At 42.4% G+C, this 20,571-nt stretch overlaps 1 protein-coding gene across 1 annotated transcript in view; it reads right to left on the bottom strand.

Moving 5' to 3' along the window:
• LOC121568044 (arginyl-tRNA--protein transferase 1) overlaps positions 1–20,571 on the bottom strand; it is a 177,054-nt gene that overhangs the window by 123,987 nt on the left and 32,496 nt on the right. Inside the window, exon 5 of the mRNA XM_041878610.2 lies at positions 19,090–19,287. Coding sequence (XP_041734544.2) covers positions 19,090–19,287 — 198 coding nt within the window. The remainder of the gene's footprint in view (positions 1–19,089; positions 19,288–20,571) is intronic.

Here is a 20,571-nt window from a genome sequence, read left to right as displayed (position 1 = left end):
TCTGTGACTTGAACTCTGTTTGGGCTGCAATTTCTGAGGCTGGTAACTATAATGAACTTATCCTCTGCAGCAGAGGTAACTGGGTCTTCCATTCCTGTGGTGGTCCTCATGAGAGCCAGTTTCATCATAGCGCTTGATGGTTTTTGCGACTGCACTTGAAGAAACTTTCAAAGTTCTTGAAATGTTCCGTATTGACTGACCTTCATGTCTTAAAGTAATGATGGACTGTCGTTTCTCTTTGCTTATTTGAGCGGTTCTTGCCATAATATGGACTTGGTCTTTTACCAAATAGGGCTATCTTCTGTTCCACAATTTAAAAATGTATCGCAATATGGATTTTTGTCCATATCGCCCAGCTCTATGTGTGTGTATTTTCCTAGTAGTCATGCATCTTATTCATCACATGCGCACAGCATACAAAGCCTAGTTTGAGTGGAAATATCACCTGTCAGACTGCAAGCGCTGCAGCTCCTCAAACAACTGGAAGCTACTGGAATGTGCTTTTTAAGCCCAGTCAATCGTGTGTTAAAAACAGGGTGTTGATGGCCCTGATTAAAAAGAGGAGCATCCCAGTTTTCTATAGATGGGTTGGCTGACAACGCTTCTATTTTTATTTCTCAATTTGCAATTGAAGCGTGGCTCTAGTCGCCATTGGAGTGCATTGGCAAGGTAGGCAGGCTTATCAGTGCATCACCCACCACTTTGCAATATGAGCTGGAGGCAGTATGCATTGTGAAAACATACTTCATTGTTTGAAACCTGGATGTTTTACTTCATATTATGAGGCATGTCTTACCTTGCTTCAAAGCATCCTAGCCCAAATCCCACCATATAAACGCTGAGGCAATTCTTTTATCCTGTTCTATTGGCTTTCATATCAACTTTCTTTTGTTGTTCTGAAGCCAAAGGCACAATCCTAGTCATATTAGCAACCCATCCTAGTTGTTGTATCTTTAGATTCCCTCTTTAAGTTTCTAACAGAGATTTTCATCTTTGTCATATGTAACCGCTTGCATCAGGTGCGCTGTTTGAGAAAATTGCATATTACATTGACTGCTACATTACAGGAGTCAAATGTTCAATAATATAGCTTTTTGTCTGTGAGACGATGGGCTTTCTATTGTTGCAGGTTTCAGCTCTTAATGAAAAATGTCTGTTCCTTGTATGCATGCATAGTATTTTCCTACATTTGCAGTCTGTAGCATCAACAGTTAATTGACGGGACATAAACAAAAAGACGGACTACTCTGTTGACGCACGAACGCACACACATTCCACAACGCAGCTCCAGTAACTCCATCCCTCTCCCTCCCCTCCTGCCAGCCCCTCCAGTGTTCTGGGCATCCCATGTCAACAGTTTACACGCCCACGTCCTGCTTGGAGCAATAAGGAAACAAGGGCCATTTCCTGCCTGTCCCGCTGCCAGCCACCACCGAAAGCACTCCCTCTTGCTTTTTATCTCTTTTCAATTGCAAAATGTTTTGCTACAGTGTGCACTAATGAATATGACACTGGGGGAAACGATCCTCAGTCTTTAGCATAGACCTACACTAACTAATGTCTCCACATACAGTATACTCCTGTCAGTGTCTATATCGGGAGTATTTTGACTTGAGATCTGCATGCTTACCTCCAATACACAATAGATGTGTATCTGTATGCGATAGAGGGAAAGTATGAATTTTAGAGTACAGTGCCTTGCAAAAGTATTCATCCCCCTTGGCGTTTTTCCTATTTTGTTGCATTACAACCTGTCTTTAAATTGATTTTTATTTGGATTTCATGTAATGGACATACACAAAATAGTCAAAATGTGTGACTATTCTAAACAATAAATAACAGAAAAGTGGTGCGTGCATATTTATTCACCCCCTTTGTTATGAAGCCCCTAAATAAGATCGGGTGCAACCAATTACCTTCAGAAGTCACATAATTAGTTAAATAAAGTCCACCTGTGTGCAATCTAAGTGTCACATGATCTGTCACATGATCTCAGTATATATACACACCTGTTCTGAAAGGCCCCAGAGTCTGCAACACCACTAAGTAAGGGGCACCACCAAGCAAGCGGCACCATGAAGACCAAGGAGCTCTCCAAACAGGTCAGGGACAAAGTTGTGGAGAAGTACAGATCAGGGTTGGGTTATAAAAAAATATCAGAAACTTTGAACATCCCACGGAGCACCATTAAATCCATGGAGCCCTGCAAAGCTCCACAGCGGAGATTGGAGTATCTGTCCATAGGACCACTTTAAGCCGTACACTCCACAGAGCAGGACCTTACTGAAGAGTGGCCAGAAAAAAAGCCATTGCTTAAAGAAAAGAATTAGCAAACACGTTTGGTTTTCGCCAAAAGGCATGTGGGAGACTCCCCAAACATATGGAAGAAGTTACTCTGGTCAGATGAGACTAAAATTGAGCTTTTTGGCCATCAAGGAAAATGCTATGTCTGGCGCAAACCCAACATCTCTCATCACCCCGAGAACACCATCCCCACAGTGAAGCATGGTGGTGGCAGCATCATGCTGTGGGAATGTTTTTCATCGGCAGGGACTGGGGAAACTAGTCAGAATTGAAGGAATGATGGATGGCGCTAAATACAGGGAAATTCTTGAGGGAAACCTGTTTCAGTCTTCAGGAGATTTGAGACTGGGACGGAGGTTCACCTTCCAGCAGGACAATGACCCTAAGCATACTGCTAAAGCAACACTTGAGTGGTTTACGGGGAAACATTTAAATGTATTGGAATGGCCTAGTCAAAGCCCAGACCTCAATCCAATTGAGAATCTGTGGTATGACTTAAAGATTGCTGTACACCAGCGCAACCCATCACACTTGAAGGAGCTGAAGCAATTTTGCCTTGAAGAAAGGGCAAAAATCCCAGTGGCTAGATGTGCCAAGCTTATAGAGACATACCCCAAGAGACTTGAAGCTGTAGTTGCTGCAAAAGGAGGCTCTACAAAGTATTGATTTTGGGGGGGTGAATAGTTATGCACGCTCAAGTTCAGTTTTTTTGTCTTATTTCTTGTTTGTTTCACAAGAAAAAATATTTTGCATCTTCAAAGTGATAGGCATGTTGTGTAAATCAAAAGATACAAACCCCCCCAAAAATCTATTTTAATTCCAGGTTGTAAGGCAACAAAATAGGAAAAATGCCAAGGGGGGTGAATACTTTCACAAGCTACTGTATATCGACATCATTGAATGATTAAGCGAAAGGTCGGAGTAGCTTACCCTTAACTTTGAATCAGGCCCTAAGATACTATATCGGTAAATCCCTCAGTCAATGTTGATTTTCAGTTTTCTGGGTGATAATGCTATTGGGTGGGTTGAGTGATAGTAACTTGGGTCTACTGTCTGGACACTATGTTGATTATGGATGAGCCAATCGGATTCAATTATGCATCATTAAAAGAGAGATTGATAGCAGATTATTAACAATGAATGCACCAAAGAAGCATTGATATTCCCAATTCGAATGAGTCTTCTAGATTATAGAGAGAGAGACAGAGAGAGACAGAAACACAGAGGATACGAAGTGTCTAGTTGATGACTGTCAGAGGACTGAGGAGAGAGTACTACCTCCTTCCCCTGTATATCCTCACATTCTTTCAGTTTCCTGTTAGTCTTTAAAGGTGACTTTGAAGAGAGTGAACGTTTCTGAGGAGGAGATATAAACAGAGAGGAGTGACAGCGCGATCAAATGGTTCCCCTCCAAATGAGTATAAACTAAACATGGTCAGGGCAAGATAAAGCGGTCACAGAGCAGTCCAGGCCCACGGTCTGGTCTCTGTTCAGATTGAACACTGTTTGACTGATCCACAAACACATGGAGACTCGTCCATGATCAGCCGGTCCTGCCCACACCATGATGGAAACATTCAACCACGCACTCCATCATTTACACATTCTCTCTCATGCACACACACACCTCTGTAGATCATACACCTCCTCTAAAAGTCACACGCACACACACAAAGCCTACTACTCTATCATTCATACTTTCCCTCTTTCACATACAGATACACATCTCTAGACCATTCACCCCCTCTCTCTGGCAGTCACACACACACAAATGCATGCAGATAGGTATTCTCTCTTACACACAGAGTTACTCGAGGACAGAGCGGGCAGCCGTGGTAGAGAAAAACTGACAGAGCTGTTCCTGTGGAAGACAGATACTCCCACTACAGCAGTTAACACTTCATAAAATCTATAGTCCTCTCCCTCTCCTGCCTCCCCAGCCACACACACTTTTTCTTAAGTAGCATAAAGTCATATAAACACAGAAACACCCTGACATATGTGACCGACCGGCTCGATTCAGTCTTATGTAGCAACATTTGAAATTGTGTTTTTTACATTGGCTAAAAGTAGAGACTAGAAAATGGTGTATCATACACTACAGCTGAGGAAAAATGTAAAAGTTATTCTGCTTTGAAAGTTGATAAACTTGTAACCTCACTTTTGAGAAAATGGCCTTTGAATGATTTGGTACACCTACTGGAGAGCTCTTCTTTGTCTACACCAGGACTGCCCAACCCTGTTCCTGGAGAGCTACCGTCCTGTAGGTTTTTGCTCCAACCCTAATCTAGCACACCTGATTCTAATAATTAGCAGGTTGATAAGATTAATCAGGTTAGTAACACCTGGGATTGGAGCGAAAACCTACAGGAGGGTAGCTCTCCAGGAAAAGGGTTGGGCAACCATGGTCTACACCCATTCAGCATCGTTCACACCCACTTAAGCTTTAGCCCCACCCATCTCTTTAAGGGTTGAGCCGAGAGTTCTATCCTAACAGCAAGGGTCAAGCACCCAAGCTAACTGGCTAAAGTTGGCTTGCTTGCTAGCTACTTCCAGACACAAATGAGAGAACAGCTCACTCTGACCATTTTACTCGCCATAGAAGAGCTGGTTAGGCTGTTTTTATGTTATCAACAGCGTTGGTCACTGCAACTGTGCTGCTGGCAATAATTTACACTTTTTTGCCAACATTTAGTAACACCGGCCATATTCAACGGGTGTTGAGCGTTCGTAAATGTGTCAGTTATTCTGCGTTCTGGCACACTCAGACGAGAGTGCTCTGAAATCGGAGTAGATAGCCAGAGCGAATTTACCAGCTACGTCTATCGACAGTTGTCGTAGTAACATCATTAACATTCTATTGAAATGGTTACTTGCATAGTGGGAGTCTTTTGTTAAGACATGTAGCTAGCTAACAGTACACTAAGTTGAAATGAAAATGACTATGACAAAATTAGAAACCTGTAATATCTGAAAATGTAGCTAGCTAGACTATCTTACCCGTATACATGGATGGACGCTTCTCCTTCTGTCACGGATGCCATGGTTGCCCTTAGTTTGAGGATGTAATCCGGAGACAGGTGTTTTTTCCATCTCCTTAGCTATCATACTCTAATTCCACTGATTTCAAAACTCGGTCCTCCAGAAAGTGGAGAGCAACACTACGCGATATATTTATAAAAAAGCGGCGTTAGACAGGATTACCTACACATACTGACAAGCTCAAATAGACAGAAGGTTGCTACATGGCAGACCAATCCGAACTCATCTCTCGGGATGTCCAGCCCACTCATTATCTCAGCCAATCATGGCTAGCGGGAAGGTTGCTTTTCCGTGGCTAAACCAACTCACAATTTAAAATGTGTATTCGTATTTACAGATGGCATACAAGTTTGTTATTAAGGAACATGAAAGTTCACGTTTTGGCAATTCTGCCAAAAAACGCATTTTGATTTTTAAAAAAAGTTTTCGTCCAAATGGCTCTCCTGTGACGTAGTGACATGCGACATACGCCTAGTTTCCTGAAACTAGTCACATATACAGACAGAGTGATTTTCTCTCTCCCTCAAACCACTCCCACCCACCCACCAGGGTCCGACACTAACCTGTGTGTACTCTGACGCCCCCTGGTGGCATTTTCTAAGCGACACAAATTGTACCTTCAGTAGATACATTTCGATTTCTAAATGATAAGTCCTACAAACACATGCTTAGTACTGTTAGAAAGGTTTTGGTTCCCAAATTGTCCCCATGTTGGCGAATAAGGGTGTTTTCATATATAGTCCTCTCTAAAAGAACCGATCTCAATCCTCTTTAAAGTGAACTCTGAGGTAAAAAAATAAATAAAAATATCTGTATTCACACTACCCTTGCCTTTGAATGAGGACTCAATTATTTTGGCAGTTCACTTCACCTTTGAGGTCTGAGTCCTCTGTGCATTCACATTGCTATGTTTAGAAAGGAACCAAGATCTTTCTCCAACATTCACTCAATGCCCTCTGGGTTTTTACAAAATGCAGGACAACCCATTCCATCAGAACATGTTATCGGACAGCTATATATACACACCTACAGTATGAAAATGTATGCACTCACTACTGTAAGTTGCTCTGGATAAGAGTGTCTGCTAAATGACAAAAAAAAAAATGTAAATGTACTTACACTTTGGAAGCTAATAGATTGGAAGCTAATAGATTTAGTTAAGATGACACAATAATTGTAATCAGAAGATACTATTAACATGTAAATATTATTGGTAACAGAATAAATACCAGAACAATAACTGCAGATTAAATAATGCTGTAATTGAAAATTGTACACCCAATGTAGGCTACTGCCCCTTTAACCCATAAGAGTCTAAGCCCTGTCTAAGCCGGGGCAGTATGGAATTGTTTTAAGAAGATCATACCAAGGATCATTTAGCCATTTGCTTTTGAATTTTAAGACCCCTTGAAGAATCAAAAAATAAATAATAATATTTTATGAAAATAATAATATTGGGCCTTACTGCTATTAGCCCATTCAAACGCATTGAATAACAGATTAAGTTAATGGAACAACAGTTAGTCCCAAAAACAAAATCAAAAGGAAGTTTGTTCTGAAGTGTCTGTCCTATATCTGAGCGATATAAGAAAGAGCAGGAATTATTTTATTTATTTATTTTACATGTATTTAACCCTTATTTTTGGCACTAAACCATCTCCATATACAGTATACTTCCACTAATTTTTTCAACTGGTACCGGGGGCCCTTCAGAGCAAAACATGTATGTGTTTGTGAGATACTCACCTTTCCACAGATGGGTCATATTAGTGTGTAGCCAAAACTGTTCGGACACTACAGACAGAAGTTGGCAGATCGGCTGTACTTCAGACGAGTCCCCAGACGCGTGTGGGGGTCGTAAGGCAAAACGGAGAACACCATCGTATTCGTGAGAGAGTCTCATCTTTCCATGGAGGGGTCATACAATAGTTTGTAGGCAAACCGTTCGGATTATGCTAATTCGTTTTCCGCGGGGGTGCGGACATCGACTTGAGGTGGTTTAAGAGCTAGAATTGATTTTGTACCCTATGTTGTGATTCTCACCAAATATGTTGGCGTCTAATCACACTATTCAAACCCCACAATCGAATAAGCAGCATATGAAGCTCTCTTCGCCTATAGATCACACATTGCAAACAAATCATCTGAACAAAAACATATTTTGGACAATTGCTCTTCTCTTTTGTGGCAACAATGTGAAAGGGTTTATGGCAGGGGAAAGAAACAGTGTTGCAGTAGTCTAGTGTGTGGTGCGGGAATAATGACAAGCGAACCTGGGGAGCTTTGTGATCACATTGCCCTAAAAGAAAAAGGGAACCGGACTGAGGAATTCTAGCGAACCGAACTCAGACCACCTCTCGAGAACGTCTCAGTTCGGTTCGTGTCGGGGTTTCTTTTTTTGGTTTCTTTTATTATCCCTTTTTCGTGATATCCAAATTGGTAGTTACAGTCTCGTCTCATTGCTGCAACTCCCGTTCGGACTCGGGAGAGGCAAAGGTCAAGAGCCATGCGTCCTCCGAAACACGACCCTTCCAAGCCGCACTGCTTCTTGACACACTGCTCGCTTAACCCGGAAGTCAGCCGCACCAATGTGTCGGAGGAAACACAGTACAACTGGCGACCGTGTCAGCGAGCATGTGCCTAGCCCGCCAAGGTGGTTGCTAGAGCGCGATGGGACAAGGAAATCCCGGCCGGCCAAACCCTCCCCTAACCGGGCAGCGCTGGGCCAATTGTGTGCCGCCTCATGGGTCTCCCGGTCGCGACACAGCCTGGGATTGAACCTGGGTCTGTAGTGACGCCTCAAGCACTGCGATGCAGTGCCTTTAGACCGCTGCGCCTTTCGGGAGGCCTCGCTTCGGGGATTATTTTGAAGGGTCTGAGTTCCTTTGGAGTGTTGACACTGGATGAAAAATTCAGCGAACCTCACCGAGTTAAAAAAAACTGTCTGAAAGGAACCAAGTGTGAAAACACCCTAAGAGGTTTGAGAGAAAATAATGTCACCAATTACCATTCCAAAATAATAATAATAAAAATAAAAAAAGTAATATTTTACCTAATAGTGGCACTCTAAACATGCGCACATTCCCATAGGAACATAGCCATTATAAAAGTGCAGAGCTTGTCTTACAGGAATTATATACAGTGGGGAAAAAAGTATTTAGTCAGCCACCAATTGTGCAAGTTCTCCCACTTAAAAAGATGAGAGGCCTGTAATTTTCATCATAGGTACACGTCAACTATGACAGACAAAATGAGAAAAGAAAATCCAGAAAATCACATTGTAGGATTTTTAATGAATTTATTTGCAAATTATGGTGGAAAAGAAGTATTTGGTCAATAACAAAAGTTTCTCAATACTTTGTTATATACCCTTTGTTGGCAATGACACAGGTCAAACGTTTTCTGTAAGTCTTCACAAGGTTTGCACACACTGTTGCTGGTATTTTGGCCCATTCCTCCATGCAGATCTCTTCTAGAGCAGTGATGTTTTGGGGCTGTCGCTGGGCAACACGGACTTTCAACTCCCTCAAAAGATTTTCTATGGGGTTGAGATCTGGAGACTGGCTAGGCCACTCCAGGACCTTGAAATGCTTCTTACGAAGCCACTCCTTCGTTGCCCGGGCAGTGTGTTTGGGATCATTGTCATGCTGAAAGACCCAGCCACGTTTCATCTTCAATGCCCTTGCTGATGGAAGGAGGTTTTCACTCAAAATCCCACAATACATGGCCCCATTCATTATTTCCTTTACACGGATCAGTCGTCCTGGTCCCTTTGCAGAAAAATAGCCCCAAAGCATGATGTTTCCACCCCCATGCTTCACAGTAGGTATGGTGTTCTTTGGATGCAACTCAGCATTCTTTGTCCTCCAAACACAACGAGTTGAGTTTTCACCAAAAAGTTATATTTTGGTTTCATCTGACCATATGACATTCTCCCAATCCTCTTCTGGATCATCCAAATGCACTCTAGCAAACTTCAGACGGGCCTGGACATGTACTGGCTTAAGCAGTGGGACACGTCTGGCACTGCAGGATTTGTGTCCCTGGCGGCGTAGTGTGTTACTGATGGTAGGCTTTGTTACTTTGGTCCCAGCTCTCTGTAGGTCATTCACTAGGTCCCCCCGTGTGGTTCTGGGATTTTTGCTCACTGTTCTTGTGATCATTTTGACCCCACAGGGTGAGATCTTGCGTGGAGCTCCAGATCGAGGGAGATTATCAGTGGTCTTGTATGTCTTCCATTTCCTAATAATTGCTCCCACAGTTGATTTCTTCAAACCAAGCTGCTTACCTATTGCAGATTCAGTCTTCCCAGCCTGGTGCAGGTCTACAATTTTGTTTCTGGTGTCCTTTGACAGCTCTTTGGTCTTGGCCATAGTGGAGTTTGGAGTGTGACTGTTTGAGGTTGTGGACAGGTGTCTTTTATACTGATAACAAGTTCAAACAGGTGCCATTAATACAGGTAACGAGTGGAGGACAGAGGAGCCTCTTAAAGAAGAAGTTACAGGTCTGTGAGAGCCAGATATCTTGCTTGTTTGTAGGTGACCAAATACTTATTTTCCACCATCATTTGCAAATAAATTCATTAAAAATCCTACAATCTGATTTTCTGTTTTTTTTTCTCATTTTGTCTGTCATAGTTGACGTGTACCTATGATGAAAATTACAGGCCTCTCTCATCTTTTTAAGTGGGAGAACTTTCACAATTGGTGGCTGACTAAATACTTTTTTTCCCCCACTGTACATAATGGTGAAAGTTGAAGTCGTAACCTTTTCAGATCTCATGTCGGATTCTCAGTTCGTCCACTAGAAGACCACATGACTTAACTTGGACACTACAAACCAGATGCGTCTGGTTTGGGTAGTACCTCACAGTCCGAAAATGGTTGAACAGATCTTAAAATGACCCTAGAAACTTTTGAGTTATCCATTATTTAAAAAAAATTATAACACAAAGACAGGCAAGGAAACTTCTTTCCCATTCATTTTTCCCATTGTCACTCATTTCCAAAGTCATGCTATTTATATTTGAGTAATATGATTGCTCGTTAAAGCACCACCATGCTCCCCCCGCATGTCACAAATACTAATTTGCCAAGTACATAACAGGTTGATGCACACGCAAGCTGTGCAGACTGGACAGCAAAAAGAAGCGCTCACTGAGCTTTTTTATTTCAGGCAAAGTGATTTACAAAAGTAAAACTTAAATAGCGAACATACTAGCAATAGGCTGGCTACTGTTGATAGTTTGCAAAAATACATCTACAAAAAGACATCTAGCATGCCTCTTGGCTATAGCCTATGCAGTGTTTCCCAACCCTGCTCATCGAGTACACCCAACAGTAGCCCTGGACAAACACACCTCATTCAACTCATTGAGGGCTTGATGATTAGTTGACAAGTTGAATCAGGTGTGCTTGTCAAGGGTTAGAATAAATGTGTACTGTAGGGGGTACTCGAGGACCAGGGTTGGAAAACACTGGCCTACTGTATCCAGATCCATTTCTCTTTTGAAAAGCAGCGGTCTCAAATGTTTTAAAAAATGGAATTGAGACAACGCAATTCTTAAGACTATATTAATATCAAACATTGCTAAAATTATATTACACAGCTTTTTAATACCATAATAACCAATGTAACCTATTACTAGCTGAAAGCATGCCAACCTATAGACCCTGCATGACCCCAATGCATTTAAAACGACCTAATGTCTGGGCCAATAGAAATGTACCTTAGAAGAATATGAACGCAACATGCAACAATTTCAACGATTTAACTGAGTTACAGTTCATAGAAGTCAAATCAGTCAACTGAACTAAATTCATTAAGCCTTAATCTATGGATTTCACATGACTGGGCAGGGGCACAGCCATGGGTACCCACTTGGGAGCAGGCCCAACCACTGGGAAGCCAGGCCCAGTCAATCAGAATACATTTATTACAGACAGAAATACTCCTTAGTTTCATTAGCTGTCCGGGTGGCTGGTCTCAGACGATCCCGCAGGTGAAGAAGCCGGAGTGGCCTTTTATTGTCCCCAGCACAAAGTGCACCTGTGTAATGACCATGCTGTTTAAATCAGCTTCTTGATATGCCACACATGTCAGGTGGATGGATTATCTTGGCAAAGGAAAAATGCTCACTAACAGGGACGTAAACAAATTTGTGCACAAAATGAGATAAATAAGCTTTTGTGCATATGGACAATTTCTGGGATCTTTTATTTCAGCTCATGAAACATGGGACCAACACTTCACATGTTGCGTTTATATTTTTGTTCAGTATATGTTCAGGTCAGTAGATTTTTTATCAACTGGCCCACTGATAGCCACTGCCTGACTCATGCAGTTCTAACGTAGTAGGCCTGGTAGGGCTAACGTTAGCAGGCTATGTGGCTAGCAACATTGCAAGCTGATTTCTAACAGTAAATTCAAAGTATTTGCTTGTAAATTGGATGACATTTTTATTGAAACCAGTAGTCATGATTTGGTTTAATTTGAAGTTATACATTTTAAGATATTTCTGTCAGAGTTTACATTGTATGGAATAGACTTGCTGGCCAGGTCCTCTTTATGACACGTCGCCCCTCAAAAAATGTTTCCGTCAGACTTTGGAATTCTGATAGTTTTTTTGTAAAAAAATAGAAATGTGAGGTTTAACGTCGCATTGGGACTTTTATGCGTATACTAATGCAAATCCATATGTTACATGTTGTTACGTTTTTGCTACCTTCACTTTAACAACCTCTTTATGTTACCTCCACCCCCCTGTACACACACATTACACTAATGCTAATCCATATGTTACATGTGGTTAGACCTTATGGGCCCTGGTCAAAAGTAGTGCACTAAGTAGGGAAAAGGGTGCCATTTTAAACGCAGCCCTGGCTTTTCCTTTGGGGAGCTCCATTCTAAATCCTCCCCACTTCCTCTCTGGCTGGACTTCCAGTGGAGGATTATTCTGAGAGGGGGAGGGGGAACATGACATAACAGTCTTCCTCATCTCTAATGTATGCGTTACACTAAGCGGTGACATGAATAGGGCCCGTGAGTGAGCATTTCACTGTTGTTCTACACCGGTTGTTTATGAAGCATGTGACAAATTACATTTGACTTGATCAGATCTGCACCCCTCAGCCTCGTCTGTGTTTATGTCTGTGTTTAGGCCAGGCCTACAGTACCCTACTTTACCAGGATTTACTGGTTCACTGTGTATCCAAGGGCTTATATGAACGAGGATGTGGGCCTATTTGTACTGAGTGTGACTGTGGCTATGTCCCAAATGGCACCCTGTTCCCTATATAGTGCACTACTTTTGACAAGAGCTATGGGCCCCATGAGCCCTGGTTAAAACTAGTGCACTACATAGGGAATAGGGTGCCATTTGGGACGTACCCAGAGAGAGAGGGCGGTCAAAAGCTGAAATATGAGCAGTAGTTATACTTAGCGCTTCCCTTGCCTGATCAGTGTTTATTATGTTTGTATTCATTCACTCTGAATATTATTCATTCATTACCGTTTCTCAATGTGGAGTGTCTCAGGATATCCTGCAATTGAATTGAGAGGAACTGAAAGGAGAGCCTGTGATAGATAGGCGCCATTGAGCCTCATTCATGAAAATTACATCAGAAAACATAAGCTCTATTCATAGGCCTCCAACACAACACAGACAGACTCCATTCATGGGTGACTGCTGCTCCCTGCTGTTCAGCTGGTGAACTTCATTCATGAATTCATTCTTTCTAGAGAAATCTTCTTTAGCTGGGTTAGCTGACAACGTCACGAAACGATGTGCGTGCTTCCATGGGGCAGAAGTCAGCGTGTTGTTGTGACTCTGGATGGACAGATTACTAGCAAGAATGACAACAAACTGCCATGTGGGGCATCGTAAGTGGCTCGTTTCAGATCGTTTCATCTTGTTCTTGATACCATGTCTTGTTTTGAGGTGTTTTGACTGATTTCATGTCAGCGCTAATAATTTTAGTGAGAGTGCTCTGAAATCGGAGTAGATAGCCAGCTACATCTATCAACAGCTGTAGCAGTGACATCATGAACATTCTATTGAAATGGTTACTTGCATAGTGAAGTCTTAAGACATGTAGCTAGCTAAACAATGAATCATAATCCCAACTCATGACGTTACTACCCTGCATGAATCTGCAGGTAGCTAACCAACCAGGTTCAAAGAGCTAACATTAGGCTATAACTAGCAAAGTAAAATGGCTCTGTGATACGAATAATATTACTACACAGATCATAAACGTAGCGTTAGCTAGCGAGGCAGCCGGCTAACATTAGCTAGCTAGCTAACAGTACACTAACTTGAAATGAAAATGACTATGACAAAATTAGTAATATCTGAAAATGTAGCTAGCTAGACTATCTTACCCGTATACATGGATGGACGCTTCTCCTTCTGTCACGGATGCCATGGTTGCCCTTAGTTTGAGGATGTAATCCGGAGACAGGTGTTTTTTCCATCTCCTTAGCTTTCATACTCTAATTCCACTGATTTCAAAACTCGGTCCTCCAGAAAGTGGAAAGCAACACTTACAGTATTTGATCCCCTGCTAATTTTGTACTTTGCCCACTGACAAAGACATGATCAGTCTATAATTTTAATGGTAGGTTTATTTGAACAGTAAGAGACAGAATAAAAAAAAAAAAAACGCATGTCAAAAATGTTATAAATTGATTAGCATTTTAAATGAGGGAAATAAGTATTTGACCCCTCTGCAATACATGACTTAGTACTTGGTGGCAAAATCCTTGTTGGCAATCACAGAGGTCAGACGTTTCTTGTAGTTGGCCACCAGGTTTGCACACATCTCAGGAGGGATTTTGTCCCACTCCTCTTTGCAGATCTTCTCTAAGTCATTAAGTTTTCGAGGCTGACGTTTGGCAACTCGAACCTTCAGCTCCCTCCACAGATTTTCTATGGGATTAAGGTCTGGAGACTGGCTAGGCTACTCCAGGACCATAATGTGCTTCTTCTTGAGCCACTCCTTTGTTGCCTTGGCTGTGTGTTTTGGGTCATTGTCATGCTAGAATACCCATCCACGATCCAGGACTGAGGAATTCTAGCGAACCGAACTCAGACCACCTCTCGAGAACGTCTCAGTTCGGTTCGTGTCGGGGTTTCTTTTTTTGGTTTCTTTTATTACCCCTTTTTCGTGATATCCAAATTGGTAGTTACAGTCTCGTCTCATTGCTGCAACTCCCGTACGGACTCGGGAGAGGCAAAGGTCAAGAGCCATGCGTCCTCCGAAACACGACCCTTCCAAGCCGCACTGCTTCTTGACACACTGCTCGCTTAACCCGGAAGTCAGCCGCACCAATGTGTCGGAGGAAACACAGTACAACTGGCGACCGTGTCAGCGAGCATGTGCCTAGCCCGCCAAGGTGGTTGCTAGAGCGCGATGGGACAAGGAAATCCCGGCCGGCCAAACCCTCCCCTAACCGGGCAGCGCTGGGCCAATTGTGTGCCGCCTCATGGGTCTCCCGGTCGCGACACAGCCTGGGATTGAACCCGGGTCTGTAGTGACGCCTCAAGCACTGCGATGCAGTGCCTTTAGACCGCTGCGCCTTTCGGGAGGCCTCGCTTCGGGGATTATTTTGAAGGGTCTGAGTTCCTTTGGAGTGTTGACACTGGATGAAAAATTCAGCGAACCTCACCGAGTTAAAAAAAAGTCTGAAAGGAACCAAGTGTGAAAACACCCTAAGAGGTTTGAAAGGTTTGAGAGAAAATAATGTCACCAATTACCATTCCAAAATAATAATAATAAAAATAAAAAAAGTAATATTTTACCTAATAGTGGCACTCTAAACATGCGCACATTCCCATAGGAACACAGCCATTATAAAAGTGCAGAGCTTGTCTTACAGGAATTATATACAGTGGGGAAAAAAGTATTTAGTCAGCCACCAATTGTGCATGCAAGTTCTCCCACTTAAAAAGATGAGAGAGGCCTGTAATTTTCATCATAGGTACACGTCAACTATGACAGACAAAATGAGAAAAGAAAATCCAGAAAATCACATTGTAGGATTTTTAATGAATTTATTTGCAAATTATGGTGGAAAAGAAGTATTTGGTCAATAACAAAAGTTTCTCAATACTTTGTTATATACCCTTTGTTGGCAATGACACAGGTCAAACGTTTTCTGTAAGTCTTCACAAGGTTTTCACACACTGTTGCTGGTATTTTGGCCCATTCCTCCATGCAGATCTCTTCTAGAGCAGTGATGTTTTGGGGCTGTCGCTGGGCAACACAGACTTTCAACTCCCTCAAAAGATTTTCTATGGGGTTGAGATCTGGAGACTGGCTAGGCTACTCCAGGACCATAATGTGCTTCTTCTTGAGCCACGCCTTTGTTGCCTTGGCTGTGTGTTTTGGGTCATTGTCATGCTAGAATACCCATCCACGACCCATTTTCAATGCCCTGGCTGAGGGAAGGAGGTTCTCACCCAAGATTTGACGGTACATGGCCCTGTCCATTGTCCCTTTGATGCGGTGAAGTTGTCCTGTGCCCTTAACAGAAAAACACCCCCAAAGCATAATGTTTCCACCTCTGTGTTTGACGGTGAAAATGGTGTACTTGGGGTCATAGGTAGCATTCCTCCTCCTCCAAACACGGCGAGTTGAGTTGATGCCAAAGAGCTCCATTTTGGCTCTCATCTGACCACAACACTTTTACCCAGTTCTCCTCTGAATCATTCAGATGTTCATTGGCAAACTTTAGACGGGCCTGTATATGTGCTTTCTTGAGCAGGGGGACCTTGCGGGGGCTGCAGAATTTCAGTCCTTCACGGCGTAGTGTGTTACCAATTGTTTTCTTGGTGACTATGGTCCCAGCTGCCTTGAGATCATTGACAAGATCCTCCCGTGTAGTTCTGGACTGATTCCTCACCGTTCTCATGATCATTGCAACTCCACGAGGTGAGATCTTGCATGGAGCCCCAGGCCGAGGGAGATTGACAGTTATTTTGTGTTTCTTCCATTTGCGAAAAATCGCACCAACTGTTGTCACATTCTCACCAAGCTGCTTGGCGATGGTCTTGTAGCCCATTCCAGCCTTGTGTAGGTCTACAATCTTGTCCCTGACATCCTTGGAGAGCTCTTTGGTCTTGGCCATGGTGGAGAGTTTGGAATGTGATTGATTGATTGCTTCTGTGGACAGGTGTTTTTTCTACAGGTAACAAACTGAGATTAGGAGCACTCCCTTTAAGAGTGTGCTCCTAATCTCAGCTCGTTACCTGTATAAAAGACACCTGGGAGCCAGAAATCTTTCTGATTGAGAGGGGGTCAAATACTTATTTCCCTCATTAAAATGCAAATCTGGATTTTTAGATTTTTTTGTTGTTATTCTGTCTCTCACTGTTCAAATAAACCTACCATTAAAATGATAGACTGATCATTTCTTTGTCAGTGGGCTAACTTATAAAATCAGCAGGGGATCAAATACTTTTTTCCCCTCACTCTATGCAGTTCTACTACACTATATATATATACAGTGGGGAGAACAAGTATTTGATACACTGCCGATTTTGCAGGTTTTCCTACTTACAAAGCATGTAGAGGTCTGTAATTTTTTATCATAGGTACACTTCAACTGTGAGAGACAGAATCTAAAACAAAAATCCAGAAAATCACATTGTATGATTTTTAAGTAATTAATTTGCATTTTATTGCATGACATAAGTATTTGATACATCAGAAAAGCAGAACTTAATATTTGGTACAGAAACCTTTGTTTGCAATTACAGAGATCATACGTTTCCTGTAGGTCTTGACCAGGTTTGCACACACTGCAGCAGGGATTTTGGCCCACTCCTCCATACAGACCTTCTCCAGATCCTTCAGGTTTCGGGGCTGTCGCTGGGCAATACGGACTTTCAGCTCCCTCCAAAGATTTTCTATTGGGTTCAGGTCTGGAGACTGGCTAGGCCACTCCAGGACCTTGAGATGCTTCTTACGGAGCCACTGCTTAGTTGCCCTGGCTGTGTGTTTCGGGTCATTGTCATGCTGGAAGACCCAGCCACGACCCATCTTCAATGCTCTTACTGAGGGAAGGAGGTTGTTGGCCAAGATCTCGCGATACATGGCCCCATCCATCCTCCCCTCAATACGGTGCAGTCGTCCTGTCCCCTTTGCAGAAAAGCATCCCCAAAGAATAATGTTTCCACCTCCATGCTTCACGGTTGGGATGGTGTTCTTGGGATTTTACTCATCCTTCTTCTTCCTCCAAACACGGCGAGTGGAGTTTAGACCAAAAAGCTCTATTTATGTCTCATCAGACCACATGACCTTCTCCCATTCCTCCTCTGGATCATCCAGATGGTCATTGGCAAACTTCAGACGGGCCTGGACATGCGCTGGCTTGGGCAGGGGGACCTTGCGTGCGCTGCAGGATTTTAATCCATGACGGCGTAGTGTGTTACTAATGGTTTTCTTTGAGACTGTGGTCCCAGCTCTCTTCAGGTCATTGACCAGGTCCTGCCGTGTAGTTCTGGGCTGATCCCTCACCTTCCTCATGATCATTGATGCCCCACGAGCTGAGATCTTGCATGGAGCCCCAGACCGAGGGTGATTGACCGTCATCTTGAACTTCTTCCATTTCTAATAATTGCGCCAACAGTTGTTGCCTTCTCACCAAGCTGCTTGCCTATTGTCCTGTAGCCCATCCCAGCCTTGTGCAGGTCTACAATTTTATCCCTGATGTCCTTACACAGCTCTCTGGTAATGGCCATTGTGGAGAGGTTGGAGTCTGTTTGATTGAGTATGTGGACAGGTGTCTTTTTTACAGGTAACGAGTTCAAACAGGTGCAGTTAATACAGGTAATGAGTGGAGAACAGGAGGGCTTCTTAAAGAAAAACTAAACAGGTCTGAGAGCTGGAATTCTTACTGGTTGGTAGGTGATCAAATACTTATGTCATGTAATAAAATGCAAATGAATTACTTAAAAATCATACAATGTGATTTTCTGGATTTCTGTTTTAGAATCCGTCTCTCGCAGTTGAAGTGTACCTATGATAAAAATTACAGACCTCTACATGCTTTGTAAGTAGGAAAACCTGCAAAATCGGCAGTGTATCAAATACTTGTTCTCCCCACTGTGTGTATATATATATATATATATATATATATATATATATATATATATATATATATATATTAATCTGATTTATTTTTAGTTTACGTTCAAATGGCTCTCCTGTGAAGTAGTGACACGCGACATACGCCTAGTTTCCTGAAACTAGTCACATATGGCAAAAAATTTGCTCATTGTCCAAATGTTAATGTTTTCAATAAACATTGGAGACTAAATATAGCGTACATGTTGTTAACAATCTAAGCCAACCCTGTCTGTTTTTCCCCATAGTTGTGTACGCGTCGGTTTTGTTGCTAAACAACTAACCCGTCTATATGCTTTCATGAAAATTACTGGTATGTTATGTTCTAACATCTGTCCTGGCTATCCAAATTAGAAGATGAGAGGTAGATCCAAAGGAGTGAAGATGTGAGATACACTTTCATTGGACAAGCAGACCTGGGATTCCAGCTTATTCAACCAAGCAAAGTAGACTGGGTCATGTTCATTAGTCACCAAAAATAAGAAAATAGACTGAAACGGAAGGATTACCTGGACTTTTTAAAACAATTTGCTACAGTGTACTGAACATGAACCTGTTCTCCACACAGCTCACTCAGTGACCTCACCCTCTAACTTTCTGCATTTGGACTCACCTGGTTTGGGGGTTGTTGCTGGTCCTTTCTCGTCTGGGACAGACACTGGGTCTTTTCTGGGCGTTTCAAACTTGGCTGGTGTGGTGTCCCCTTTCTCAGTCTGAATGGCTGTGATCACAGGACTCTCCACCTCAGAGTGACAGACTTTAGCATGGCCCAGCGGTCCTCCCTCCTCACACAGCGAGTCCATGGGCTCCCCTGAACAGCAAAAGGCCACAATTAGTTTGTTTGACTGTGAAAGTGATCTTGACTCAGAAAAGGTTGGTGACCACTGCTATTGACTGCTATGGGTACTTGGTAATTGGCTGCTCTTCAGTAGCTACAGTGCCTTCAGAAAGTATTCACACCCCTTGACTTTTTACAAATGTTGTGTTACAGCCTGAATTTAATATGGATTAAATTGAGCTTTTGTGTCACTTGCATACACACAATACCCCATAATGTCAAAGTAGAATTTTAATTTTATTTACAAATTTAAAATGAAAAGCTGAAACGTCTCATGTCTAAGTATCCAAACTCTGTCATGGCAAGCCTAAGTCAGGAGTAAAAATCTGTTTAACAAGTCACATAAGTTGCATGGACTCCTCTGTGTGCAATAACATGGTGTTTTTAATGACTACCTCATTTCTGTACCCCACACATACAGATAATTGTAAGGTTCCTCAGCCGAGCAGTGAATTTCAAACACAGATTCAACCACAAAGACTAGGGAGGTTTTCCAATGCCTCACAAAGAAGGGCACCTATTGGTAGACGGGTAAAAAAAAATTAAAAGCAGACATTGAGCAGGGTGAAGTTATTAATTACACTTTGGATGGTGTATCAATACACCCAGTCACTACAAAGATACAGGCGTCCTTCTTAATTCAGTTGCCGGAGAGGAAGGAAACCGCTCAGGGATTTCACCATGAAGCCAATGGTGACTTTAAAACAGTTATAACATTGTAATTACTCCACAATACTAACCTAAATGACAGAGTGAAAAGGAGGAAGCCTGTACAGAATACAAATATTCAAAATCATGCATCCTGTTTGCAATAAGGCACTAAAGTAAAACTGCAAAAGAATGTGGCAAAGAAATTAACTTTATGTCCTGAATATAAAGCGTTATGTTTGGGGCAAATCCAACACATCACATCACTGAGTATCACTTCATATTTTCAAGCATGGTGGTGGCTGCATCATGTTATGGGTATGCTTGTCATCAGCAAGGACTGGGGAGTTGTTTTTGGGATAAAAATAAACGGAATAGAGCTAAGCACAGGCAAAATCCTAGAGGAAAACCTGGTTCAGTCTGCTTTCCAACAGACACTGGGAGACAAATTCACCTTTCAGCAGGACAATAACCTAAAACACAAGGCCAAATATACACTGGAGTTGCTTACCAAGACGACATTGAATGTTCCTGAGTAGCCTAGTTACAGTTTTGACTTAAAATCGGCTTGAAAATCTATGGCAAGACCTGAAAATGGCTGCCTAGCAA

Source organism: Coregonus clupeaformis, chromosome 1, assembly GCF_020615455.1.
Source record: "Coregonus clupeaformis isolate EN_2021a chromosome 1, ASM2061545v1, whole genome shotgun sequence".
NCBI classification, from domain to species: domain Eukaryota; kingdom Metazoa; phylum Chordata; class Actinopteri; order Salmoniformes; family Salmonidae; genus Coregonus; species Coregonus clupeaformis.
This window is presented reverse-complemented; position numbering and strand designations above follow the sequence as displayed.